General features: G+C 40.9%; 1 protein-coding gene across 2 annotated transcripts in view; it reads left to right on the plus strand.

Annotated features, from left to right (window-relative positions):
• The window catches only part of mpped2 (metallophosphoesterase domain containing 2b), a 102272-nt gene that overhangs the window by 54695 nt on the left and 23246 nt on the right, over window positions 1–24331 (plus strand). For both annotated transcript variants that reach the window (XM_060927047.1, XM_060927048.1), the window contains exons 3-4: window positions 2985–3166; window positions 10541–10766. In XM_060927047.1, the coding sequence (XP_060783030.1) occupies window positions 2985–3166; window positions 10541–10766 (408 nt within the window). The remainder of the gene's footprint in view (window positions 1–2984; window positions 3167–10540; window positions 10767–24331) is intronic.

Consider the following 24331-nt stretch of genomic DNA (forward strand, 5'->3'; position numbering starts at 1 on the left):
TTTCTTTCTCTTACATTATTTTTGCTTTTCTTTCTTTCTTTCTTTCTTTCTTTCTTTCTTTCTTTCTTTCTTTCTTTCTTTTTCTTTCTTTCTTTCGCCTGACATTATTTTTGCCTTTCTTTCTTTCTTTCTTTCTTTCTTTCTTTCTTTCTTTCTTTTACATTATTTTTGATTTTCTTTCTTTCTTTCTTTCTTTCTTTCTTTCTTTCTTTCTTTCTTTCTTTCGCCTGACATTATTTTTGCCTTTCTTTCTTTCTTTCTTTCTTTCTTTCTTTCTTTCTTTCTTTCTTTCTTTCTTTCTTTCTCTTACATTATTTTTGCTTTTCTTTCTTTCTTTCTTTCTTTCTTTCTTTCTTTCTCTTTCTTTCTTTCTTTCTTTTACATTATTTTTGCTTTTCTTTCTTTCTTTCTTTCTTTCTTTCTTTCTTTCTTTCTTTCTTTCTTTCTTTCTTTCTTTCGCCTGACATTATTTTTGCCTTTCTTTCTTTCTTTCTTTCTTTCTTTCTTTCTTTCTTTCTTTCTTTCTTTTACATTATTTTTGATTTTCTTTCTTTCTTTCTTTCTTTCTTTCTTTCTTTCTTTCTTTCTTTCTTTCTTTCGCCTGACATTACTTTTCTTTCTTTCTTTTGCCTGACATTACTTTTTCTTTCTTTCTTTCTTTCTTTCTTTCTTTCTTTCTTTCTTTCTTTCTTTCTCCTTACATTACTTTTCTTTCTTTCTTTTGCCTGACATTACTTTTTCTTTCTTTCTTTCTTTCTTTCTTTCTTTCTTTCTTTCTTTCTTTCTTTCTCCTTACATTATTTTTGCCTTTCTTTCTTTCTTTCTTTCTTTCTTTCTTTCTTTCTTTCTCCTTACATTAATTTTCTTTCTTTCTTTTGCCTGACATTACTTTTACTTCTTTCTTTCTTCTTACATTATTTTTGCTTTTCTTTCTTTCTTTCTTTCTTTCTTTCTTTCTTTCTTTCTTTCTTTCTTTCTTTCTTTAGGACAAAATGTATGTTCTATTGTTTTGGGATAAAGAGTTGGCAGTGGGAGGGGTATTCAATGAGAAGAGTAAAAATTCCCATTCTATTCAATGAGAAGAGTGAAAACCCCATCCCACTGCCAACTCTTAATCCGATCAGCTCAAGCCCCAATGGGTAAGGTCATATTTTTTCGCACATTCCAACACAGTTCTAAAACTGCTTTTTACAACATGTTCATTTATCTGGTATTTGACTTTATTTTGGTATTTGACTCTATTCAGTGTGTCTTGAAATGAACTCTTGTCCTATTTTACTCAGTTCAGAACCACAGCCAACTCTGTTACTCTGTTACACAATTACTCTGTAATTTTGCTCCCACTCCAACTCCAAATTTTACTCTCTAAACTCAAAATCAAGCAAAATTAACTATTTTGAGGAAAATACTTTTAACTCAGGAAAAATTGCTCAGTAATTTTTCCTGTGTATGCACTACAGCACACGCATATCAACCGATCTGCTCATCAGAAATAGAAGAATTATTTACACTAACTCAAGTTGATCTTCAGCTGGTTCGAGTTGAAGTTTAAAAAAAAAAAAAAAGGCACCACTCATCATCAGTGTTGCAGTTCTCAAGAATGAACCGAATCGCTGTGCTGAATCATCTGAAGCGCATAAAATCCACGTGCCATCTCACAAGTTTTACCTCCAAATAGCCTGAACTATATCTGACAGATTTTATCTTGTTTACGGTGAGCGTTCCTGAGAGAAACCAATCAAAACCGAAAGAGTGAAAGTGATTATCATTCCGTTACCATGTGAATCGTCTTTTATGAATGCATAAGTGTGTGCTCAGCGCTCCAACTCCGGTGTGACTGAGGAAGATGACAAGTTTTATGTTCCATCTAATTTAGGCCATTTAAAAACTATAATATTATTTGGCACTGGACACATAGGAAAGTGTAAAGTTTCTGTCAATATGTTTATCATGCTTGTATGATGAAAAACTCGTGACGATATTTATCTAAATACATGACCTACTCATTCTAAACCTGCTGAGCTTCGCTGGCGAAGATCTCGACCCCAAAGGGCTAAAGTGATGAAAATAGACGGGACTGTTTTTTGTCAGTGAGGCTGCCGTAACTCCATCGTGCGTGATGTCATTTTCTGCAAGCACAGCGGTGGTGTACAAGTGCACGCTATACTAGACTATCGTATAATATTATGGTCAAGTGTATTATGGTCTCAGTCAACTTGTTTGCATTTCTGCACAAAAATTATGGCAATGCAGGATTAGAAAAGGAATCAAAATAAAGGAGTGGCTGGTTTATTGCTGTTTATTTAAAAATATATATTTACCTGCTTATCTTCCATCTGTTTGATGCGTGACACGGTATGCTGTCGGTGTTTTGTGGTGAAACAAAGTCGGGATCGCGTCTGGCTTGAGTTGTCGTTGCTGCCTCGTGTCTCACTTCTTCCAAGTGACTTTGTTCATAAAAGTCCTCCACAAATCCACAGTCTTCTGTAAAATGCTCACTGCACAATTTAGCGCTTTTTCCAGGAATAAAGTTTTCTCGCTGTACTTGATAAAGCCACTCAGCCAAAGGTCTTGGATGATGATGATGATGTGTGGAATCCTACGCCACGCAGCGCCACCCTTGTTTTTGTCTCCTAATACATCCATGTATCTGGCTAATCCAGTACAGCCACGCCCGGGGAAATGTCCCAACGGACTGATGTTACAAATTCAACATATTTTTTTTTAAGCCGAAGTCCGCTTAATTTTTTTTCATCTAGAACATCTTGTATTAGTGTATAATGATGACATTTCATAACGCCGTAATGTCAAAATTTCCTGGTTAATCGGTTTAAAGGGAGCATAAGTCCAATCTAACACAACACTGTGATAATACTGTACGCCACACTCAGTGGTTCTGTGATTTTATTGTAGTATCAAAATGTAGATGATGATGATGATGATGATGATAAGTCAGTGATATTCACTCTCTGGTTCTGTTGCAGGGTGGAACCCATTCCGTACGACGCCCCTAAACCAGCAGGTCACACGCGTTTCGTGTGCGTATCTGACACACACTCGAGGACAGATGGCATCCAGATGCCGTACGGCGACGTGCTGCTCCACACGGGTGACTTCACTGAACTCGGCCTCCCGTCTGAGGTGAAGAAATTTAACGACTGGTTAGGTGAGGACCTGCTGACATCTCCGCTGTTCTTCACCGAGTTATGCAACCCGCTCCAGCACACAGTCTGCTCCAGCACACACACTCCGAGCCAGTTTTTCCCTGATCTGTATTTATTGCTATTTTTCAGTCACATATATGAAAAGTTGCAGATTTTGAAATGGTTGTAATCAGACTTCATCAATACCCGGTTTGTGTGTCTGAGATCGTGTGTAAAATGCCATCATCCTGTTGTTCCCCTGTTGTATGTCCCTGAAGCGGAGGGTGGAACACTGAAGCGCAGATAGGTGGGAAAATGATGCTGAACACAGTCTATTTTTAACACTCGCTTTTCAGCTTTACGTTAAAGCTAGACTGCCTTTCAGATTTTTCAACTGTAGGTCATAAAAAGAATTTCCCGACACCCAATTATTTTTGTTTAGTGGACAGAAAGCTACTGAATTTGAATCACAGACTTCCAATTTTATTAGTTTTTTTCAATTCATGAATTTAGGGCCACATGACTAAATTCTCCGCTATTTTTTCCTGCTTCACCATGACCCAATTCAAGATACTACGTCATGCATGACATGGTGGGCTTTTCCTGTTCGCACAAGGCATTGTGGGATACAAATTTTAAACTGGAGAGAAAAATGGAGGACGTGAGTGTGCGAATGAAACGTGAAAGACCGACTACAGTAACGGAAAGAAAGCGAGAAGAAAAGATGTGATATTGTATACAGTGGTATGCAAAAGTTTGGGCACCCCCTGGTCAAAATTACTGTTATTGTGAACAGTTAAGCAAGCTGAAGATGAAATGAACTCCAAAAGGCATAAAGTTAAAGATGAGAAACACTTTTCAACATTTTAAGCAATATTATTTTGGTTTTGTACAATTTTAGAATGAAAAAAGGAAACTTGCAAAAGTATGGGAACCCTAGGAGATTTGAGCACTCAGATCACTTTGACCAAGGTCTCAGACCTTAATTAGTTTGTTAGGGTTATGGCTTGTTCACAGTCATTGTTAGGAAGGGCCAGGTGACGCAAATTTCAAAGCTTTATAAATACCCAGGCTCCTCTAACCTAGTCCCAAAAATCAACAGCCATGGGTTCTTCTAAGCAGCTTCCTACCACTCTAAAAATGAAAATGGTTGAGGCCCACAAAGCAGGAGAAGGCTATAAGAAGATAGCAAAACGTTTTCAGGTTGCCATTTCCTCAGTTCGAAATGTAATTAAGAAATGGCAGTTAACAGGAACAGTGGAGGTCAAGATAAGGTCTGGAAGACCAGGAAAAATTTCAGAGAGAGCTGCTCGTAGGATTGCTAGAAAGGCAAATCAGAACCCCCGCTTGACTGCAAAAGACCTTCAGGAAGATTTAGCAGACTCTGGAATTTTGGTTCACTGTTCGACTGTTCAGTGACACCTGCACAAATATGGCCTTCATGGAAGAGTCATCAGAAGAAAACCTCTCCTGCGTCCTCACCACAAAATTCAGCTTCAGAAGTTTGCAAAAGAACATCGAAACAAGCCTGATGCATTTTGGAAACAAGTTCTGTGGACCGATGAGGTTAAAATGGAACTTTTTGGCAGCAACAAGCAAAGGTATGTTTGGAGAAAAAAGGGCACAGAATTTCATGAAAAGAACACCTCTCCAACCGTTAAGCATGGGGGTGGATCAATCATGCTTTGGGGTTGTGTTGCAGCCAATGGCACGGGGAAGATTTCACGGGTAGAGGGAAGAATGGATTCAATGAAATTCCAGCAAATTCTGGAAGCAAACATGACCCCATCTGTAAAAAAGCTGAAGTTGAAAAGAGGATGGCTTCTACAAATGGATAATGATCCTAAATGCACCTCAAAATCCACAAGAAGCGCAAGCTGAAGGTTTTACCATGGCCCTCACAATCCCCTGATTTGAACATCATTGAAAATCTGTGAATAAACCTCAAAAGAGCAATGCATGCAAGACGGCCCAGGAATCTCTTAGAACTGGAAGACTTTTGCAAGGAAGAATGGACGAAAAATCCTCAAACAAGAATTGAAAGACTCTTGGCTGGCGATAAAGTGTTTACAAGCTGTTATATTTGCTAAAGGGGTGCTACTAGGTACTAACCATGCAGGGTGCCCAAACTTTTGCTTTGGGCCCGTTTCCTTTTTTTGTCATTTTGAAAATGTAAAAGATGACAAGAGAAATTGTTTTTGCTTAAAACATAAAGGGAATGAGTCATCTTTATGCCTTTTGGAGATCATTTCATCTTCAACTTGCTTTACTGTTCACAGTAACAGGAATTTTGACCAGGGGTGCCCAAACTTTTGCATATCACTGTACGAAGGAAAGGAAACGCAGGACCAAACTAATAAATATCAGCGGTCAGCGAGCACCTCGGTGCGATCAGCTGTTCGTTTAGCGACAGAATGATGGAACGGTCAGTGTACGGTCAAAGGTAAACCTGCGCATGCGCACACACACACACACACACACACACACACACACTGACTTCCTCTGTCTGCTTGACTGCGCGAAGCGAGCAATTTCATGCACATTATTTGCTTTAATCCCTTCAAATTAAATAACTTCCCAGCCACAGAATGGCCTTTTTTTTTTTTTTTGAGATATTACAGAAATAAACATGTATCACAATGAGCAAATTTCAAAGGGAACTAAATTTTGCCCATTTTATGAAATCGAAACGCCATCTAGCTTTAACTTGCACATCTACACACACCACATCAATTAACAGGTGAGATCACTTTGTCACTCCCCTTCCCTGATCCCAACCACCACTCACAAACCAACCAAACGCTTGACCACGGCCCTGCGCAAATTCAGCTACAGTGGTGCTTGGAAGTTTGTGAACCCTTTAGAATTTTCTATATTTCTGCATAAATATGACCTAAAACATCATCAGATTTTCACACAAGTCCTAAAAGTAGATAAAGAGAACCCAGTTAAACAAATGAGACAAAAATATTATATTTGGTCATTTATTTATTGAGGAAAATGATCCAATGTTACACATCTGTGAGTGGCAAAAGTATGTGAACCTTTGCTTTCAGTATCTGGTGTGGATCTCTTGTGCAGCAATAACTGCAACTAAATGTTTGCGGTAACTGTTGATCAGTCCTGCACACCGGCTTGGAGGAATTTGAGCCCATTCCTCCGTACAGAACAGCTTCAACTCTGGGATGTTGGTGGGTTTTCTCACATGACCTGCCCGCTTCAGGTCCTTCCACAACATTTCGATTGGATTAAGGTCAGGACTTTGACTTGGCCATTCCAAAACATTAACTTTATTCTTCTTTAACCATTCTTTGGTAGAACGACTTGTGTGCTTAGGGTCGTTGCCTTGCTGCATGACTCACCTTCTCTTGAGATTCAGTTCATGGACAGATAATCTGACATTTTCTTTAGAATTCGCTGGTATAATTCAGAATTCATTGTTCCATCAATGATGGCAAGCCGTCCTGGCCCAGATGCAGCAAAACAGGCCCAAACCATGATACTACCACCACCATGTTTCACAGATGAGATAAGGTTCTTATGCTGGAACGCAGTGTTTTCCTTTCTCCAAACATAACACTTCTCATTTCAACCTAAAAGTTCTATTTTGGTCTCATCTGTCCACAAAACATTTTTCCAATGGCCTTGTGGCTTGTCCATGTGATCTTTAGCAAACTGCAGACGAGCACCAGTGTTCCTTTTGGAGAGCAGTGGCTTTCTCCTTGCAACCCTGCCATGCACACCATTGTTGTTCAGTGTTCTCCTGATGGTGGACTCATGAACATTAACATTAGCCAATGTGAGAGAGGCCTTCAGTTGCTTAGAAGTTACCCTAGGGTCTTTTGTGACCTTGCCGACTATTGCACACCTTGCTCTTGGAGTGATCTTTGTTGGCTGACCACTCCTGGGGAGGGTAACAATGGTCTTGAATTTCCTCCATTTACACACAATCTGTCTGACTGTGGATTGGTGGAGTCCAAACTCTTTAGAGATGGTTTTGTAACCTTTTCCAGCCTGATGAGCATCAACAACGCTTTTTCTGAGGTTCACATACTTTTGCCGCTCACAGATATGTAATATTGGATCATTTGGCTCATTTGTTTAACTGGGTTCTCTTTATCTACTTTTAGGACGTGTGTGAAAAATCTGATGATGTTTTAGGTCATATTTATGGAGAAATGTAGGGTTCTAAAGGGTTCACAAACTTCCAAGCACCACTGTAATATCCATTCTGCATGAAGATTCATATAGCAACAGTCAATCGTTCACGAAGAGACACATTTCTGAACTACCGTAACTCATGAGTTTGGTCTTTTTTTTTTTTTCTATCAAATACACTGTGCTATGTGACCATCACAGACTGACCATCTAAGAGTAGTTGCTATCGACCTCAGCTACTCCTATTAACCAAGCTAACGTTAGTTAACTAAGTTGTCAGGGGAAAATATTATTGCTCATGTTTTTATTAACGATTCTGGTAATACACCCGGCGATTTATTTATTTAATTTTTTTTTTGGGGGGGGGGGGGGGGTGAGCGGGTAAACCGGCCATTGAGGTTATGGTCTGTATCTTGTGGAGCAGCTACTTTTAGTTTAGCCAGTAGCTTGCATAGCTAGCTTGTTAGCTTCAAGGTTAGTAGGCGTGTTCCAGCCGTACTATTCAAGCCGCCAGGCTTCACTATCCCCACCCCTTTCTCCATTTATGGACTAGCTAGGAGTTAGGCGGAGTCAGGCACTGCCAAGATGGCGACGCCTGTAGCCTCCTTATTTGAGCTTCAAACCCGCTCTTCAGAAATCCGATGAGTGATGTCACAGAGGTTTTGTCCATCTATTTTTACAGTCTGTGGTGTGAACTGAGCATTTGTGTGTGAGAGCAGTTCACTTCTGCGAGCACTGAGCCATGCCGTACCCATTCTAAGCAAAAACTCACTGTGATCATTGCGACAAATCACAACTTGTTTCTGGTTCAGATTAGGCAGGCACTGAACATAAAGGCTTCAGCACTCGAGTCCGTCACAAGCTGTGAAGAATCTCCGTGTAGCCCTGCGTTCGGATCCTACACCTCTACACAAGAACAGATTTATGAATGGAAACTCCTCTTTTGGCACGAGCGCCTGTTCCTTCATGTCCCACAGCTCGGCTCGGCTCGTCTCAGAGGTTTTTGCTGCGTCAGCGCTTTACAAACCCACACATCCATTTCACAATTCATGTAGCGTCCTCGGTACCTGCCTGCCATATGGCCGCTTTGCTCTTCTAATTAAAATGCCATATTTAACTTGTACCAGACCCTCAGTGCTCACACACTGCCGCTGGAACAACTGTGGAGGATTCCTTCTCTTCTCTTCTCTTCTCTTCTCTTCTCTTCTCTTCTCTTCTCTTCTCTTCTCTTCTCTTCTCTTCTCTTCTCTTCTCTTCTCTTCTCTTCTCTTCTCTTCTCTTCTCTTCTCTTCTCTTCTCTTCTCTTCGGCTATCTGTCTGTCTGTCAGTCTTTCTTCCTGCCTCGAGTCTTTCTTTTTTCCCCGCTTGCTTTCTTTCTGTTCTTGCCTTCTTTATTTTTATTCTTAATTCTGTTTAATTTTTTCTTTCTGTATTTTTATACTTTTCTTTCTTACTTTTGTCTTTTTTTGTCGCTGCTACTTCTTTCTCATCTTGCTTTCTTACTTGCTTTTAATTTTTACCCCAGCACTTTATTTCTTTTTCACCTTTTTTAGGTTCATTTAAAATCCCAAATAATTTTCTTTCTTTCTTTCTTTCTTTCTTTCTTTCTTTCTTTCTTTCTTTCTTTCTTTCTTTCTTTCTTTCTTTCTTTCTTTCTTTCGTTTTCTCCTTTTTGTTGTCTAATATTTTCCTTTTTGCTTTCTTTCTGTTCTTGCTTTCTTTATTTTTTTATTCTGAATTCTATTTAAATGTTTCTTCCCATATTTTTTATACTTTTTTTTACTTTCGTGTTTGTTTTTTCCTTTTTGTCTCTGCTACCTTTGTTACTTTTCCCTTGTCTTGCTTTCTTATATGCTTTCAATTATTTTTCCCCACTTCTTTCTCTTTTTCACTTTTTTTAGGTTAATTTTAAACCACAAATAGTTTTTTTTTTGTCCTTTTGGTCTTTCTTTCTTTCTTTCTTTCTTTCTTTCTTTCTTTCTTGCCATCCTGATTGCTTTCTTTTTTATTTTTTATTCTTAATTCTATTTAAATATTTCTTCCCATATTTTTATACTCTTCTTTTTTACTTTTATCTTTGTTTTTTTCCCTTTTTGCCTCTGCCACATTTGCTACTTCCCCCTATTCTTGCTTTCTTATTTGCTTTTAATATTTTCCACATTTCTGTATTTCTTTTTCACCTTTTTTATATTCATTTAAAACCCCAAATAGTTATTTTGTTGCCTTTGAGCTTTCTTTTTCTTGACATCCTGATCGCTTTCTTTTTTGTTTTTCCCTTTTTGTTGTCTGTTATTTTCCTGTTTGCTTTCTTTATTTTTTTATTCTTAATTCTATTTAAACTTTTCTTTCTGTATTTTATACTTTCTTTTACTTTTTGTCTTTGTTCATGTTTTTTCTTTTTGTCTCTGCTACATTTACTCCTTCCCCCAGTCCTGCTTTTCTTACTTGCTTTCAATTATTTCCCCCCACTTCTTTCTTTTTCACCTTTTTAGGTTCATTTAAAACCCTAAATCTTTCTTTCTTTCTTTCTTTCTTTCTTTCTTTCTTTCTTTCTTGCCATCCTGATTTCTTGCTTTCTTTCCCCCCTTTTTGTTTATAGTTTTCCTTTTTCCCATTTTTGTTCTTTTCTGCTTTCTTTTTAAATTTTTCCATTTATTTTACCCTTTGTTGTCTGTTCTTTTTCCTTTTTTTTTGCTTTTTCATATTTTTTCTTCATCTTCTATTTCTCCTTTTAACACCATATTTGCTTCCTTTTCTTTTTTGCTTTTTTCTCTTCCCCTTCTCTTCTTCCACATTTCTTTCTTTTCCTTTTTTGTTTTTTTTTTACTTTTTGTACACTTTTTCTGCTTCCTTTTTCCTGTTTTTGCTTTATTATTGTTGCTCTTCCCCAATTTTTCTTTCGTGTGCGTTTTTTTCCTTTCTTACTTTTTTTACTTCTCTTTCTTCTTTCTTGCTTGCTTATTATACATATTACACCCCTCTCAGATCTGATACCAGCGTTCAGTCTTGGATCTCTGCGTCCCGAACCGTTACTCATATCTCACGTCTCTCCTCAACTCTGCTTCTTCTTCAGACCTCTTCACGTTCCCAGCACATTTCTCCTGACCTGGATGTGAAACCACATCAGCGGAGTCTCAGTTCTCAGCTCTTTCCTTCTGTATCCTGCAGAATGAAATGTATCAGTAAACGACTGTGTGCGTTTTCATTTTGTTTTGATCGTGTCTCGTCTCCCCCTGCAGGAAGTCTGCCCTACGAGTATAAAGTGGTCATCGCTGGGAACCACGAGCTGACGTTCGACAAGGACTTCATGGCCGACCTGGTCAAGCAGGACTACTACCGCTTCCCGTCGGTGTCCAAGCTGCGGCCCGAGGACTTTGATAACGTTCAGTCTCTGCTCACGAACTGCATCTACCTGCAGGACTCCGAGGTCACGATCAAAGGCTTCAGGATATACGGGACCCCGTGGTGAGTTTCGCATCTGTTTATCTGGGGGGGGGGGGGGAGGAAGTCGGTCGCGTCTTTAAAATATTCATACAAAACATAAGCCTCATGCTTAGACCTTTTTTATGTTTTATGGTCTTTCTTTCTTTCTTTCTTTCTTTCTTTCTTTCTCCGTTTTATGCTTTATGCTTCTGTCTCTGAGGCGGGCAAGGACAGACCTTTCAGCTGTGGCATGTCATCAATAATGTGATGTTTGTCCTTGGTTCAGTCCCTCAGAGAAAAATTGAATTAGTGCTCATTTGAACAAGAAGTGAGTGGGAGTTATATTTGGACTTTGTGATTATGGACTATAAACAAGCGAGAGGAAGTTCCAATAGCTTTAAGTCCTTGGCGATTAAGTGGCTATTGAAAACCTCCTGTACTGTTTGGCTTTCGTGTTTTCTATCACACGTAATAAGCTTTTCAATGGTTGTGTTTTAAACGGTTTTTCTTTCATTCGAAAAGCCTTTTATATCCTTTTAATGACTTCCACGCACAAGTTTAGCTCGGCTGCTTTTGATTCTCAAGTTCACCAGGACACACTGAGACCCAGCTAAGCCATGCCATGCTCTGCTGACTTCTAGCTATGCTCCTGGAAGTCGAAAATAAGGCCTGCAGTCGCACTCGTCTTTAATGGAGCTGCACAGCGCTTAACGTTTTTCTGCATCAAGGCCATTTAGCATTGCTCTGTTGGTTTTAAAGCAAAGGGCCTTTTCTTTGCGTTATTTCATTTAATTGGATTGCAGTTTGGCTTTTTGGAGATTTTCTGATAAGATGCCTGGGCTAATTTATCACAAATGCTAAAAAAAGACGCTTTGAGAGATTGGAGGACGTTATAAAGGGCAAAGGGCGGGGTTACGAGTTATTACAGGACATACTTCCTGTGTCCGAAATCACTCACTCGGTCACTACTCCTTACTCACTATATAGGGAATTACTCTATAGAGGACTACATATAGTGAGCTCATTGGTAAAATGGGAAAAAAAACAAAACCCAATTTCGGACACTACTCCATCACGCCGGTATTTACGTCACTACTGTCGCATAATTAAAACATGCCGGATCAGTCAGCTGGCGAGTTTTTAAAATAATAAATCCATATTATACTGAGCGGATTTCCCATATTAATCAATACAAAGTCCCTGCAGCTTTCAGTTCTTTTAAATCAAGGCTGAATACTTTCTTTCTTCTTTGCTGCTGCCTTTTATTAAATCAAATTTGAGGCTTTTGATTTGATTTCTTTCAGCGCGACCGCAATGCATGATGGGATATATTGCTTGTGGGACACTTTGAGTACATTATATAGGGTGTAATAATTCTCACTAGACATTCGGACAGCGCTACAAAATGGCATCCTCACTATAGAGTCCACTATACAGTGAGTAGGGAGCGGTTTCGGACACAGGGACTATGTTTGGAAAGGAGGACGCAAACTTTTGACCAGATGTTTCGTTCACCGACAATATTTGACCGATTGTTTGAAATGTAACACGCTAAAGATCTCATTAGTGAAAAGCATTCTCCTCCCTGAGCTTTGTCCTAAGGGGATGCGTACTTTCACTCTTGTCTCGACTGGTGTTATGGTTTGAATTTTTCACTAATATTATAATAATAATAATAATAATAAGGTGGCACGGTGGTGTAGTGGTTAGCGCTGTCGCCTCACAGCAAGAAGGTCCAGGTTCAAGCCCCGGGGCCGGCGAGGGCCTTTCTGTGTGGAGTTTGCATGTTCTCCCCGTGTCCGCGTGGGTTTCCTCCGGGTGCTCCGGTTTCCCCCACAGTCCAAAGACATGCAGGTTAGGTTAACTGGTGACTCTAAATTGACCGTAGGTGTGAATGTGAGTGTGAATGGTTGTCTGTGTCTATGTGTCAGCCCTGTGATGACCTGGCGACTTGTCCAGGGTGTACCCTGCCTTTCGCCCGTAGTCAGCTGGGATAGGCTCCAGCTTGCCTGCGACCCTGTAGAACAGGATAAAGCGGCTAGAGATAATGAGATGAGATGAGATTTTGTCTTGTATAAGAGGAATGGCTTGTATTTGGAGTTCTAGACCGAAATCCCTCCATAGAACCACTCACTGATGAGAAGATCCAAGCAACAAGCGCAGTGACGTCGGATAGATACGATGTCCCTCTGCTGAATGACGTAGGAATTCGAACTAGGACATGGCTATGTGATGAAGTAATCGATTATCAGCACTAATCCCTGACAGATGATGATATCACTATTTTTGGAAAGAGACCTGAACGTGAAGTTTTAAACAGTTTGTGAAATGGGTTACTGCTGGCCGTATAGTGGTGTAGTGGTTAGCACGGTCACCTTACAGTAGGAAGGTTCTAGGTTTGAACCCCATGGCTGACAGGGGCCTTTCTGTGCGGGTTTCCTCCCACAATTCAAAGACATGGACATTTTTTTTCAGGCTTGCTTCCTGCCTCGAGTCTTTCCGTTTTCCCTTTTCCTCTTTGCTTTCTTTATTTTTTTTAAATTCTTAATTCTATTGAACTTTTTCTTTCTGTATTTTTAGACTCTTATTTCTTAATTTTGTCTTTTTGTACATTTTTTCTTTTTGTCTCTGCTACATTTGCTCCTTCCCCCCAGTCTTGCTTTCTTACTTGCTTTCAATTATTTTTTCCCCACGTCTTTATTTCTTTATTTTTTCACCTTTTTTAGATTCATTAAAAACCCCAAATAGTTTTTCTTTCTTTCTTTCTTTCTTTCTTTCTTTCTTTCTTTCTTCATCTAGCCTTTTAAGATTTGCTTAATTACAATTATTAATGAAGTTATGGACTAATTAAACCTTAAAAGGGAACTGAAGTCATTTTTAAACTTGCTTTATTTCTTAATTAAATGTGTTATTCAATTACGTTTTCGGTTTTAGTAACCTTATATCGTGACCCGTATTGGCAGCTAATTGCAATTAAATATTATACTTATCGGCCTATTCGGTTTTTAGCCGTGTTGAATTTAGTTCGTTTGGTCCACGGCAGGCGTCGTTTATCCGCGCGATCCTCACGAGACTTGTGCGAGACTTCGAAACATGAAGTGTCAGCCAGGTGTCAGTGCCGCCATTTTGAAAACTGTTTTCCAAATGAACCCTGTGTTTGAAATCGCTCCCTACTCACTATATAGGGCACTATATAGTGAGGACGCCATTTTGTAGTGCTGTCTGAAACCTTAGTGAGGATTATTTACACCCTATACAGTGCACTCAAAGTATCCCACAATGCATCATGAAAAGTAGTGTACAACGATGGTCACTAACCAAAGCAATATATCCCATCATGCATTGCGGTCGCACTGAAAGAAATCAAATTTGATTTAATAAAAGGCAGCGGCAAAGAAGAAAGAAAGCATTCAGCCTTGATTTAAAAGAACTGAAAGCTGCAGGTACTTTGTATTGATTAATGTGGGAAATGCGCTCAGTATAATATGGATTTATCACAAAAATACATGCATGTATTTATTATTTTGAAAACCCACCAGCCGACTGATCTGGCACGTTTTAATTGTGCGACAGTAATGACGTAAATGCCAGCGTGAAGGACTAGTGTCCGAAAGCATTTTTTTTTTTTTTCATTTTATCAATGAGCTCACTATATAGTCCTCTATATAGTAATTCCCGATATAGTGAGTAGGGAGTCGTGAATGAGTGAGTGATTTCGGACACAGGGTTGGTCACTTTGATTTCCGCTGTACGTTTTACTTCCGTCCTACGATGTCTCGCACAGGTCTCAACGGATCTCGTTTACGGCCGTTGCTTTGACATACGGACTGATATATTACAGAGCATATTTCAAACACTCATAATTAGCTACAGCAGTGACAAAATAGCGATCAAACATGCATTCTGATATTTAATAAAATGAGAAATAGAATTTTGATAATAAAAAATTTGCCTTCAGTTCTCCTTTAATTATCACGCAGTAGATTTTGTAGAAATAAACCAAACTACCGCTTTTTGATGATTTAAAGTACGATGAATCAAAATAATTTCAGTATACTGCCTTATCAGCCTCTTTCTTTCTTTCTCTTTCTTATTTGCTACCTTTCTTGCTTTTTTTTTGTTATTCCCTTTTTGTTATCTTTTTAGATTTTTCTTTCTCCCTTTTCTCCTTTGCTTTCTTTCCTTTTTTGCTTTCTTCTTATCCTTTTCCCTTTTCTTTCCCCATTTTTATTGTCTGTTCTTTTTTACCATGTATGCTTTTTTTTCTTTTTTCTTTTCCTCTTATTTTTTGCTTTTTTCACAAGTCCTTAAAATTAGGGCACGAGTCGGACTCAAGTCTGAGTTCTGGACTCAAGTACTACAAGCCTGACTATCAGGTTTTCGTACCATGCTAAAACAGCATGAGAAAAAAGAACCAAGGTGAGGTGTTTTTTTTTTTTTTCTTCAATTGAAAAAACTTGCATACTTTACAAACACATTTCAGGGAATAATATGAAATAATCTAGCAGGGTTTTGCATGTCCCCTTGAAGAAATGTGTTTGAATGGACCTCTTGGCCGGAGCTAGCAGTATTTGCTGTAAGAACTTATTTAAGAGACAGACACACATGCCATAAATGTTCTATCTTTGAGTTAAGTTGTCGTCTGTGAGCAGGTATAAGATTTTTGAGGCTCACTTTTGTTCTGCATCTCAAGGCTGTGTGAAAGTGTGATTTGGATGAAAAGTCCAAGGACGAGACCATGGAGACGAGTGATAGCCGCCTGGAGAACTTGTTTGTTTTTGGATGGTCTTAATCGCAGTGCAAGGCAAGTCGAACGCTGGTCTCGGGGCAGGGGGGGGCTGTAATTACAAAAACGTCATCATTTTTGGTCCTCTCTGAGATTGCCCTTGTTTTCAGGGCGTCTCTTTGCTACTCCGGCGATATACCCTTGGTATAGTCTATCATAAACGTCTTTATTGGGAGAGGGAGGTTTCAAGGCCTGTGCTCCAACAATTTTGTTATTTTCTAAAAAAAAAAAAAAAAATGCTCTGAACTTGCAGCGAGCAGTACTCGAGATTGCAAACAGAAAAGAAGCAAGAAGATCTTGCCCAGAAAAACCAAATATCTTTAGCTCTCTGGCTGCTGAGAGGAAATGAGATTCTTGGTTCGGAGCAGGCAGAAGCAGCCATGTGGGGTCGAGGGAGGGGGGGTGGGACTCTTTCGGTCCTGCTTTTTCCCAGCCTCTCCTGCAGGAAGTGGCCTTTGTTCCTGAACATCCTGCCTCTTTGTTGGGATTGTGGATCAGACGTTGGGCTGACCCAGGCTGTGCTGACCTTCCTGACCCTGGGGCCCCAACAAGCACCGAGGTCATTTCCACTGCCTCATTCTTCTCGGCACAAAGAGTTCAGCCAGGCTCGAATCTCTCGGCGATGCTGGTCTGTGTTGTGGGGCCAACAGATACACGATACACAAGTTCTCCTTTAAAAAAAAAAAGATTATTTATCATGCTTTCATTTCATGGTGGTTCTGACCTTTTTCTGCTTCTGACCCAGACAAGGCTGATGATTATTCAAACAACATTTGTTCCAGATATCTTTAGTATCCCACACATTCCCCCCCCCAAGGCAACTCACACTTACAAGATGACCTAAAAGATGGAACAGACCAGCATACACTCCTTAACGTAATGCTGTGTATGATGTACGGCTATATATATATATTCCCATCACCAGCCCCTGTGAGTGCTTCGACTGAGGAACAAGCTTTACACCCAGCTTTCGTAAATCAAAGACTTTTCCCTTCTAATCCTCTTAGAGAAGCAGACAACAGTCATGTGACCTTGGTCCGCATCGAGTGCGAGCTTTGTATAGGAAAGCCACAAGTGAGTTTTTTTTTTTTTTTTTGGGGGGGGGGGGGGGGGGAATTGTCGCTGGTGTTGCCATGGCAACCGTAGCACGGCTTTGTCCCTTGGAATCATGTACGTTACGAAAAGTGTGCCAGCGAGAGTTGTGAGATAAACAAGAAATGGCTCGTGCTTGCTTTGAGTTTTGGATTTTCTCCCGCAGAAAACAAGATGCATCCTCGAAGTATTTTCCATTACAGGCATTTAGCAGTATGTCGCTCTGGATAAGAGCGACATACAACACACCCAGAGCAGCCTGGGGAGCAGTTGGGGATTAAGTGCCTTGCTCAAGGGCACTTCAGCTATTCCTGTTGGTCCAGGGAATCGAACCGACAACCTTTTGGTCCCAAAGCTGCTTCTCGAACCATTAAGCCATGGCTTCCCCAATTTTATTGCTAATAGCTTGGATGCATCGGAATGGACTGGTATCCAGAGGGTGTTTAGCACATCTGTCCGTAAGGTCGTGGCATGGCGTCCATTCGTCGTCCGCAATCGTATCTCCTCCGTCAGTTCTACACAGATTTCCATTCCGATCGTTTTGTTTCAAAGAACTCATCACTCCGCACAAAACTTGGCCGTTGTTTGTTTTGTCAGATTTTTTGCTAATTAGGCCAAATTAACAAACGTTCCAGGCCTCTCACTAGAATTGTATCTCCTCTCCAATTTCTCATCTGATTTCAGTTCTGATCGATGTTTCGGTAGAGCTTCCCTTGAGGAACAAAACTTGGTTGTTTGTTAGTTGATTTTCCTGTTGTAAACAATTTGTTTACAACTTTGTTCATTTTCAGTTAATTGTATCTACTCCCTCCCTCTAGCCTGGCAAGCCAGACTAAATGTGAATATTTAGTCTGGCCTCGATCCGTAGACATTTCTGAAGGGTGGGGGTGGAACAAACCGCTGTCTTTCAAACTGTCTCTGTGCGTATAGGCCAACGCTCTGACCAATCAGCGCAACAGTGACTGTGACGTAGTCAGAGCGACAGAAAGCAGTGGGGGAGGCCTTGAAATAAATAATTTTTCAAAATGCGTATTAATTAATAAACAGGTTCTAGATATTAAGAAGTTTGGAGATAATGACCACAGGTTTGGAGTCTGTACCACATACTTAACATACACTCTTATTTTTTTCAAGTGTTTTTCAAGGGTTTGCTTAAACTGTTTTTGAGAGTTTTTATTTAGTGGTGTTTGGTGAAATAATTTCCCTTAAATTTAAAATAACAGGAAAATAAGAAACAATCAAAAAGTAATGTTTCAAAGCTGTTTATTAATTCTTCGTACTGCACAAACTAGCCCCATCCTTTTGGCTACGAGCGGAGCCAGCTGGTAGATCAGACTTTTGCCATAGCCGGTCGGCAAAACAGCGAAAACGTCCTTCTTGAAAAGGAATGAGCGGAGAGCCTCTTCCTGCTCATGTTTCAACGAAAACTCCAAGTCTAATTCTTCTAAAACTGATTCCAAAGCGGAGTCAAACGCGTGCTGTTCACTAGCTGTAGCCATCTTTCCCGTTGCGCTTTCTCCAGCGTCGCGCAGCTTTGTCGTCACTCCTGCAAAAGCCCGCCCAAAGAATCCAAACAAAAACCTTGCGTTGTGATTGGCGGGCACGATTTGATGCCCGGGGTGTTTTTGTTTATATGGTGCGAGGCTAGACCCATTCGCTAGGCAAAATATTTTTGGCCGCTAGGCAGGTGGGTCTAGTTTACTAGGCTACCCTCCCTCAGTTCTCAATGGATTTCAGTTCTGATTGTTTTATTTGAAAGAACTCGACCTTCTGCACAAAACTCAGTCGTTGTATTGTCAAATTTTGCTAATGAACTGCTAATTAGGTCGCCTTAATGAGTTTTCGGACTTTTCAATAGAATTGCATCTCCTGTCGCAGTTCTCACCTGATTTCAGTTCTGATCGATATTTTGGGTCGATCTTCCTTCGGGGAACGAAACTTAGTCATTTGTTTCTTGATGTTCTTGTTGTAAACAATTTGTTTACACTTTTGTTTATTTTCAGTTAACTCGTGTCTCCTCCCTCCCTCAGTTCTTAATGGATTTCAGTTCTGATTGTTTTATTTGAAAGAACTTGACCTTCTGCACAAAACTCGGTCGTTGTATTGTCAAATTTTGGCTAACCAGTTCGTAATTAGGTCAATTTAACACATTTTCTTCTGACTAGAATTGTATCTCCTCTCTCATTTATGATGTGAATTCAGTTCTGATCGACGTTTTGGGTCGATTTTCCTTCTGGGAACACAATTTAGGAAATCCTTTGTTGATTTTCCTGTTGTAAACAATTTCTCGTGAGGTTGGTCCTCTCTCACGTTGTCACATTTCAGTTCTGTTTGATGTTTTGGGAGTCATGGTTGTTTTGATGGCAGGCCAGTTGACCTACTACGTCCTTGACATTCTGGTTTCATCTTACAGCCAGTGTTCCTGGGGTCGGCTCTGCGTCCAGCGCAACCCTGACCTACCTTGGAATGCTTTCATATAGTCTTCACTGAGAAGACCATAGCCAAGTGGCTGTGCAAGTCATCTGGATGGTTCAGATTTTAAGCAACCCGATATTCATGAACATTTGTCAGTGCAACAACAATCATTATTCCCACTCCCAGCACCATCCTCATGAGTCCCGATGTCTTCCATACACAAGTAATGAGAGTTCAGTAATGCGTTGGGTTTATTTGGGATGCACATGGACCACTGCCTGTTGTGAATTGAACAAATCCATCACTCTTTGTCCCTATGCCAGTAATTGGCTCTACTGGGTACTTTAGGAAGCTGTCATTTGTTATGTTTTTTTTGAACAATTGTTATTGGTTTCTGAACCCAGCGGTAACACTGGAGTTCACATTCTCTCCGCTGATGATTCTACTATGCATGCCTTATTCTAGCTGACAGTCAGTCATGAACAAACACTGAATAGGTTATAAATCCGCATTCTGAATAGCTGTAAACCAAATAGCTGCCTACATAAGCTGCAGGCATTATGCATAATTTAACCGAGGGAGCCTTGCAAGAATACCTAGCTAAGGCTTTAATTCGGAGAGCTGTGTGTGCCTGACAGGTATCCAGATAAACGATCCGCTTTTTGAAGGTTCCTTTCCTGCAACCCATCTCGGTGTTTATTGGACAGTAAATCATGTGAAACAGTGATTTAAGTATCGATACAGCATTGGACAGGGTCTGGCTTACCACAGGGAGTTCTGCTTTGGTTCCAAGGCTTGATCAGGAAAAGGATATGCATCGTTAGATCTGATCAACGTTTGAATGGCTGCAGAGCAGATGGGATCTGACTTTTCGAGTTTGATTAGGTTTGTGCTTTCAGGATCACACAGATGAAAAAAAGAAAGAAGACAAAGCTGTTGTTTCTCTCAGCTGTGTGCTGAACACTCTGCATGGTTTTGCACGAGCTGATTATCACCCTATATTTATATATGTGTGTGGGAAAGTAAACTCCTAGCAAAAATATAGTATTACATTTGAACAGTGCATTCTTCTCTAGACCACCGGGACTCACTTTCCCAGCCATGTGAATTATGAAGTGACTTCTGGTCCACCTCCCAACCCCCTCCCCGGCACAGTCATTTGTCAGGTGTTCTCACCTTGGTTATTTTCAGACCTATGAGTGAGGGCTTGGCCTTTATTTTCAGGCAATATATTATTACCTGTGCTTCGAGAAGCTTTTCTATTGAATCAGACCTTTTCTAGGGACCTTTTTAAAGGTAGATAATACATTTGGCCAAAAAGGTTCCAGAGGTTGACCCTGAAACCATCTGCTGACAGAGAGCCTATGTTAGACATTGGAACCAAGCAGGTAGTACGACACTGAATTCTGTTTTTTTGTTTTTTTTCCTGTGGCTAGAAGTCATTGAAGAACTCTAGCATCTGGTACAGAGCCTAGCTTGCGAGGGTTAGTGCTGAAAGACGGAGTAAATGAAAAGCCTAATTATAAAGGGGAGGGGGGAGAACCTGGCAAGAACTCCTGAAGTGTGAATCACAGCTGGAGAGGATAGAAATCAACAAACAATCCAGGAAGCTATTTTGCCGACAAGCATTTCCTCGCAAAGATTTCACATTTACCAGAGACACTGGGCTAACTCCAGCTTTTTAATGCTGCCAGAGTTAGAGGACAGCACGGTGGTGTAGTGGTTAGCAGTGTCACTTCACAGAAAGAAGGTTCCGGGTTTGAACCTCATGACTGACAGGGGCCTTTTTATGGGGATTTTGCATGTTCTCCCCATGTCTGCATGGGTTTCCTCTGGGTTCTCCGGTTTAAAAAATACCCAGTCACTGGGGTTGCACAAGCCAGTGTATACTTGGTGCTGGTCCCAAGACCAGATAGACTGGGGAGGGTTGCGTCAGGAAGGGCATCCAGTGTAAAACCTATGCCAAATCAAAAATATGTGGAACAGATCCACTGTGGTGACCCCTAACAGGAGCAGCTGAAAGAACTGGGTGGCATGGTGGTGTAGTGGTTAGCACTGTCACCTCACAGTGAGTAGGTTCTGAGTTCGAGCCCAGTGGCTGATGGGGGGGCCTTTCTGTGTGGAGTTTGCACACACAGTTTCCTCCTGGTCCTATAGACATGCAGTTAGGTTAGGTTAAAAATGGGGCAGTCTTAGGCTGAAGTGCCCTTGAGCAAGGTACCTAACCCCTAACTGCTCCCCGGGTGCTGTAGTACGGCTGCCCACTGCTCTGGGTGTGTGGGTGTGCGTGTGTTCACTGCTTCAGATGGGTTAAATGCAGAGGATGAATTTCACTGTGCTTGAGTGTGCATGTGACAAAAGCTTCTTCTTCTTAAAAAAAAAAAAAAAATTGAGAGGACTAATCCAGGATTCTTGACCTGCTGAATCTTTTTGAGTCAGGGGAACAGATCGAGCTTCTTTAGTCAGGTGGACTGGTCCAAGTTTCTCAAGTCCCCTGTTAACAAACCCCTGGCTTCTTGAGTTGTGGTACCACTCTCTGGCTTCTTGACTTGTGGGAACAACTCCTGGTTTCTAGACTCATATGACTGGGGCGGCACGGTGGTGCAGTGGTTAGCACTGTTGCCTCACAGCAAGAAGGTTCTGGGTTCAAGCCCAGCAGCCGACGGGGTCCTTTCTGTGTAGAGTTTGCATGTTCTACCTGGTGTCTGCTTGGGTTTCCTCCGGGTGCTCCGGGTTCCCCCACAGTTCAAAGATGTGCGGTTTGGTTAACGTGGTGGCAGCCTTGAGCTGAACTGCCCTTGACCAAGGCACCTAACCCCTAACTGCTCCCCGGGTGCTATAACATAGCTGCTTACTGCTCTGGGTATGTGTGTGTGCTTGTTGCTTGCGTGTGTTCATTGCTTCAGATAGGTTAAATGCAGAGGATGAATTTCACTGTGCTTGGGTGTACATGTGACAAATAAATAAATAAATAAATAAATAAATAAAGGCCTGGACTTCTAGACTCACAGGACTGGCCAGTGCTTCTGAACCAGCAGGACTGGCCAGGAATCAGAAGGCCACTTCAAGCTTCTAGACCTCTCGAATCTTTGGGCTTCTCAAGTCAAAGGGCTGGGCTTCTTGAGTCAGAGGTCCAGCCTTCCCAAATGAACATCTCTTAACTATTCCTAAGCAGAGAACCAGCCCTGACTTTTAGAATTGTGGAATTGCTTAAAATTCCTTACCAGCCCCAGCTTCGAGACCAGGATTGACTTCCTTAAATATTCCCACAAAACTTGTGCAATTTCAGATGGCCATGAAAGTCGGCGTTTAATGATGGCAGACATTTTCTTCTTCCAGATACATTATGGAGAAATGGTCTCACTGGTAGGGCGACACAGTGGTGTAGTGGTTAGCGCTGTCGCCTCACAGCAAGAAGGTTCTGGGTTTCAGCCCAGTGGCCGACGAGGGCCTTTCTGTGCAGAGTTTGCATGTTCTCCCCGTGTCTGCGTGGTTTTCCTTTGGGTGCTCCAGTTTCCTCCACAGTCCAAAGACATGCAGGTTAGGTTAACTGGTGACTCTAAATTGACCGTAGGTGTGAATGTGAGTGTGAATGGTTGTTTGTCTCTATGTGTCGGCCCTGTGATGACCTGGTGACTTGTCCAGGGTTACCCTGCCTCTCTCCCATAGTCAGCTGGGATAGGCCCTTTTGCAAAAAGAGGTGAATAGACACTTCAGTCTGGTTTTTTTTTTTTTGAATCAGTTACACATCACTTCAGGCTTCTGCACAATTCCAGTGGTGATTGATGGGGGGAGGGGGAGTCATTTATCAGAGCTAGATTTGAATTGATTTGTAAAGGTTGTTGATTCTTGATTATAAAAAAAAACCTTTTCCTCATTGTGGATCCACTTGTAAAAATATTGTGCATTATGAATAATCATCATACATACAGGCCACTTTTCCCATGGAATAAAAACATGTATTCTGTTCCCTTCTAGCGGGTTTATTGATGCCATGCAATATTGTTATCATATCACTTATCCTCCATGTATTACACCAGTCTCCCCAATGGAGAATGAGCGTGCAATATTGTTACAACATTGCATGTTGTCAAGACAACATGACATCACACGAAGATCCAATGACAAAACTTTTCTGCTGTGCGTGTGCACAATGGTTTCTTTGTCCACCGGGAAAGAGAGAAGATGAGGCTAATCCAGTGCTAGGATTAAGCACTAAATAAATAAACTGAAAGTGAAGACGCGTTGAAAACCTGAAAAGCTACCAAAACTTCATTATATATTCTTCACACATATTTACAAGAGAAAAACATAACAACGGACATTAAAAAACTGGAAAAGAGACATGTCGGAGATGTAAAACTTCCGTGCCCACGAGTGACAATTTATAAACAAACATGGCTGTGAGGTTTGCTTTGTTAAAAGCGGAAGATTTTGAGAGAATTTTGGCTGCCAGGTTGCGCCATTGTGTCTAGCTGTTGATGTTGATTTTAAAAGTAACTAAGTAAATTACACAGGGAAAAAAAAATAATAAATAATATTCAGCTTGACTGCACTAGCATTAGCCTTCACTAACAGCACCGAGTCGCAGGTAAGCTAGCATTGGCTTTTGAGAATGCTGATATGAAGTGTGTGTATGTGTTATAATAATAATAATAATAATAATAATAATAATAATGGCTGTGAGGTGGCATGGTGGTGTGGTGGTTAGCGCTGTCGCCTCACAGCAAGAAGGTCCGGGTTCGAGCCCCGTGGCCGGCGAGGGCCTTTCTGTGTGGAGTTTGCATGTTCTCCCCGTGTCCGCGTGGGTTTCCTCCGGGTGCTCCGGTTTCCCCCACAGTCCAAAGACATGCAGGTTAGGTTAACTGGTGACTCTAAATTGAGCGTAGGTGTGAATGAGAGTGTGAATGGTTGTCTGTGTCTATGTGTCAGCCCTGTGATGACCTGGCGACTTGTCCAGGGTATACCCCGCCTTTCGCCCGTAGTCAGCTGGGATAGGCTCCAGCTCGCCTGCGATCCTGTAGAACAGGATAAAGCGGCTAGAGATAATGAGATGAGATGAGATAATGGCTGTTTTTTTTTTTCATGGTCTATCAGATATATTCCATTCAGCTGCTCGTCTTTGACTCGTTCAATATCATGCTAGCTGAATGGAATATATCTGATATACCACGAAAAAAAAGCCAGCCAGTATTATTTAATCTTAGAATTATTTAAATTTAGCCATTAAAAAATGAACAAAATCACCAGGTCTTGAGGAAGCATGGACCACTAACCCTGTGCAGAAGCAGCGTAGACAGGAAATCCCCAAACC

Source organism: Neoarius graeffei, chromosome 8 (genome assembly GCF_027579695.1).
Source record: "Neoarius graeffei isolate fNeoGra1 chromosome 8, fNeoGra1.pri, whole genome shotgun sequence".
Taxonomy (NCBI): Eukaryota; Metazoa; Chordata; class Actinopteri; order Siluriformes; family Ariidae; genus Neoarius; species Neoarius graeffei.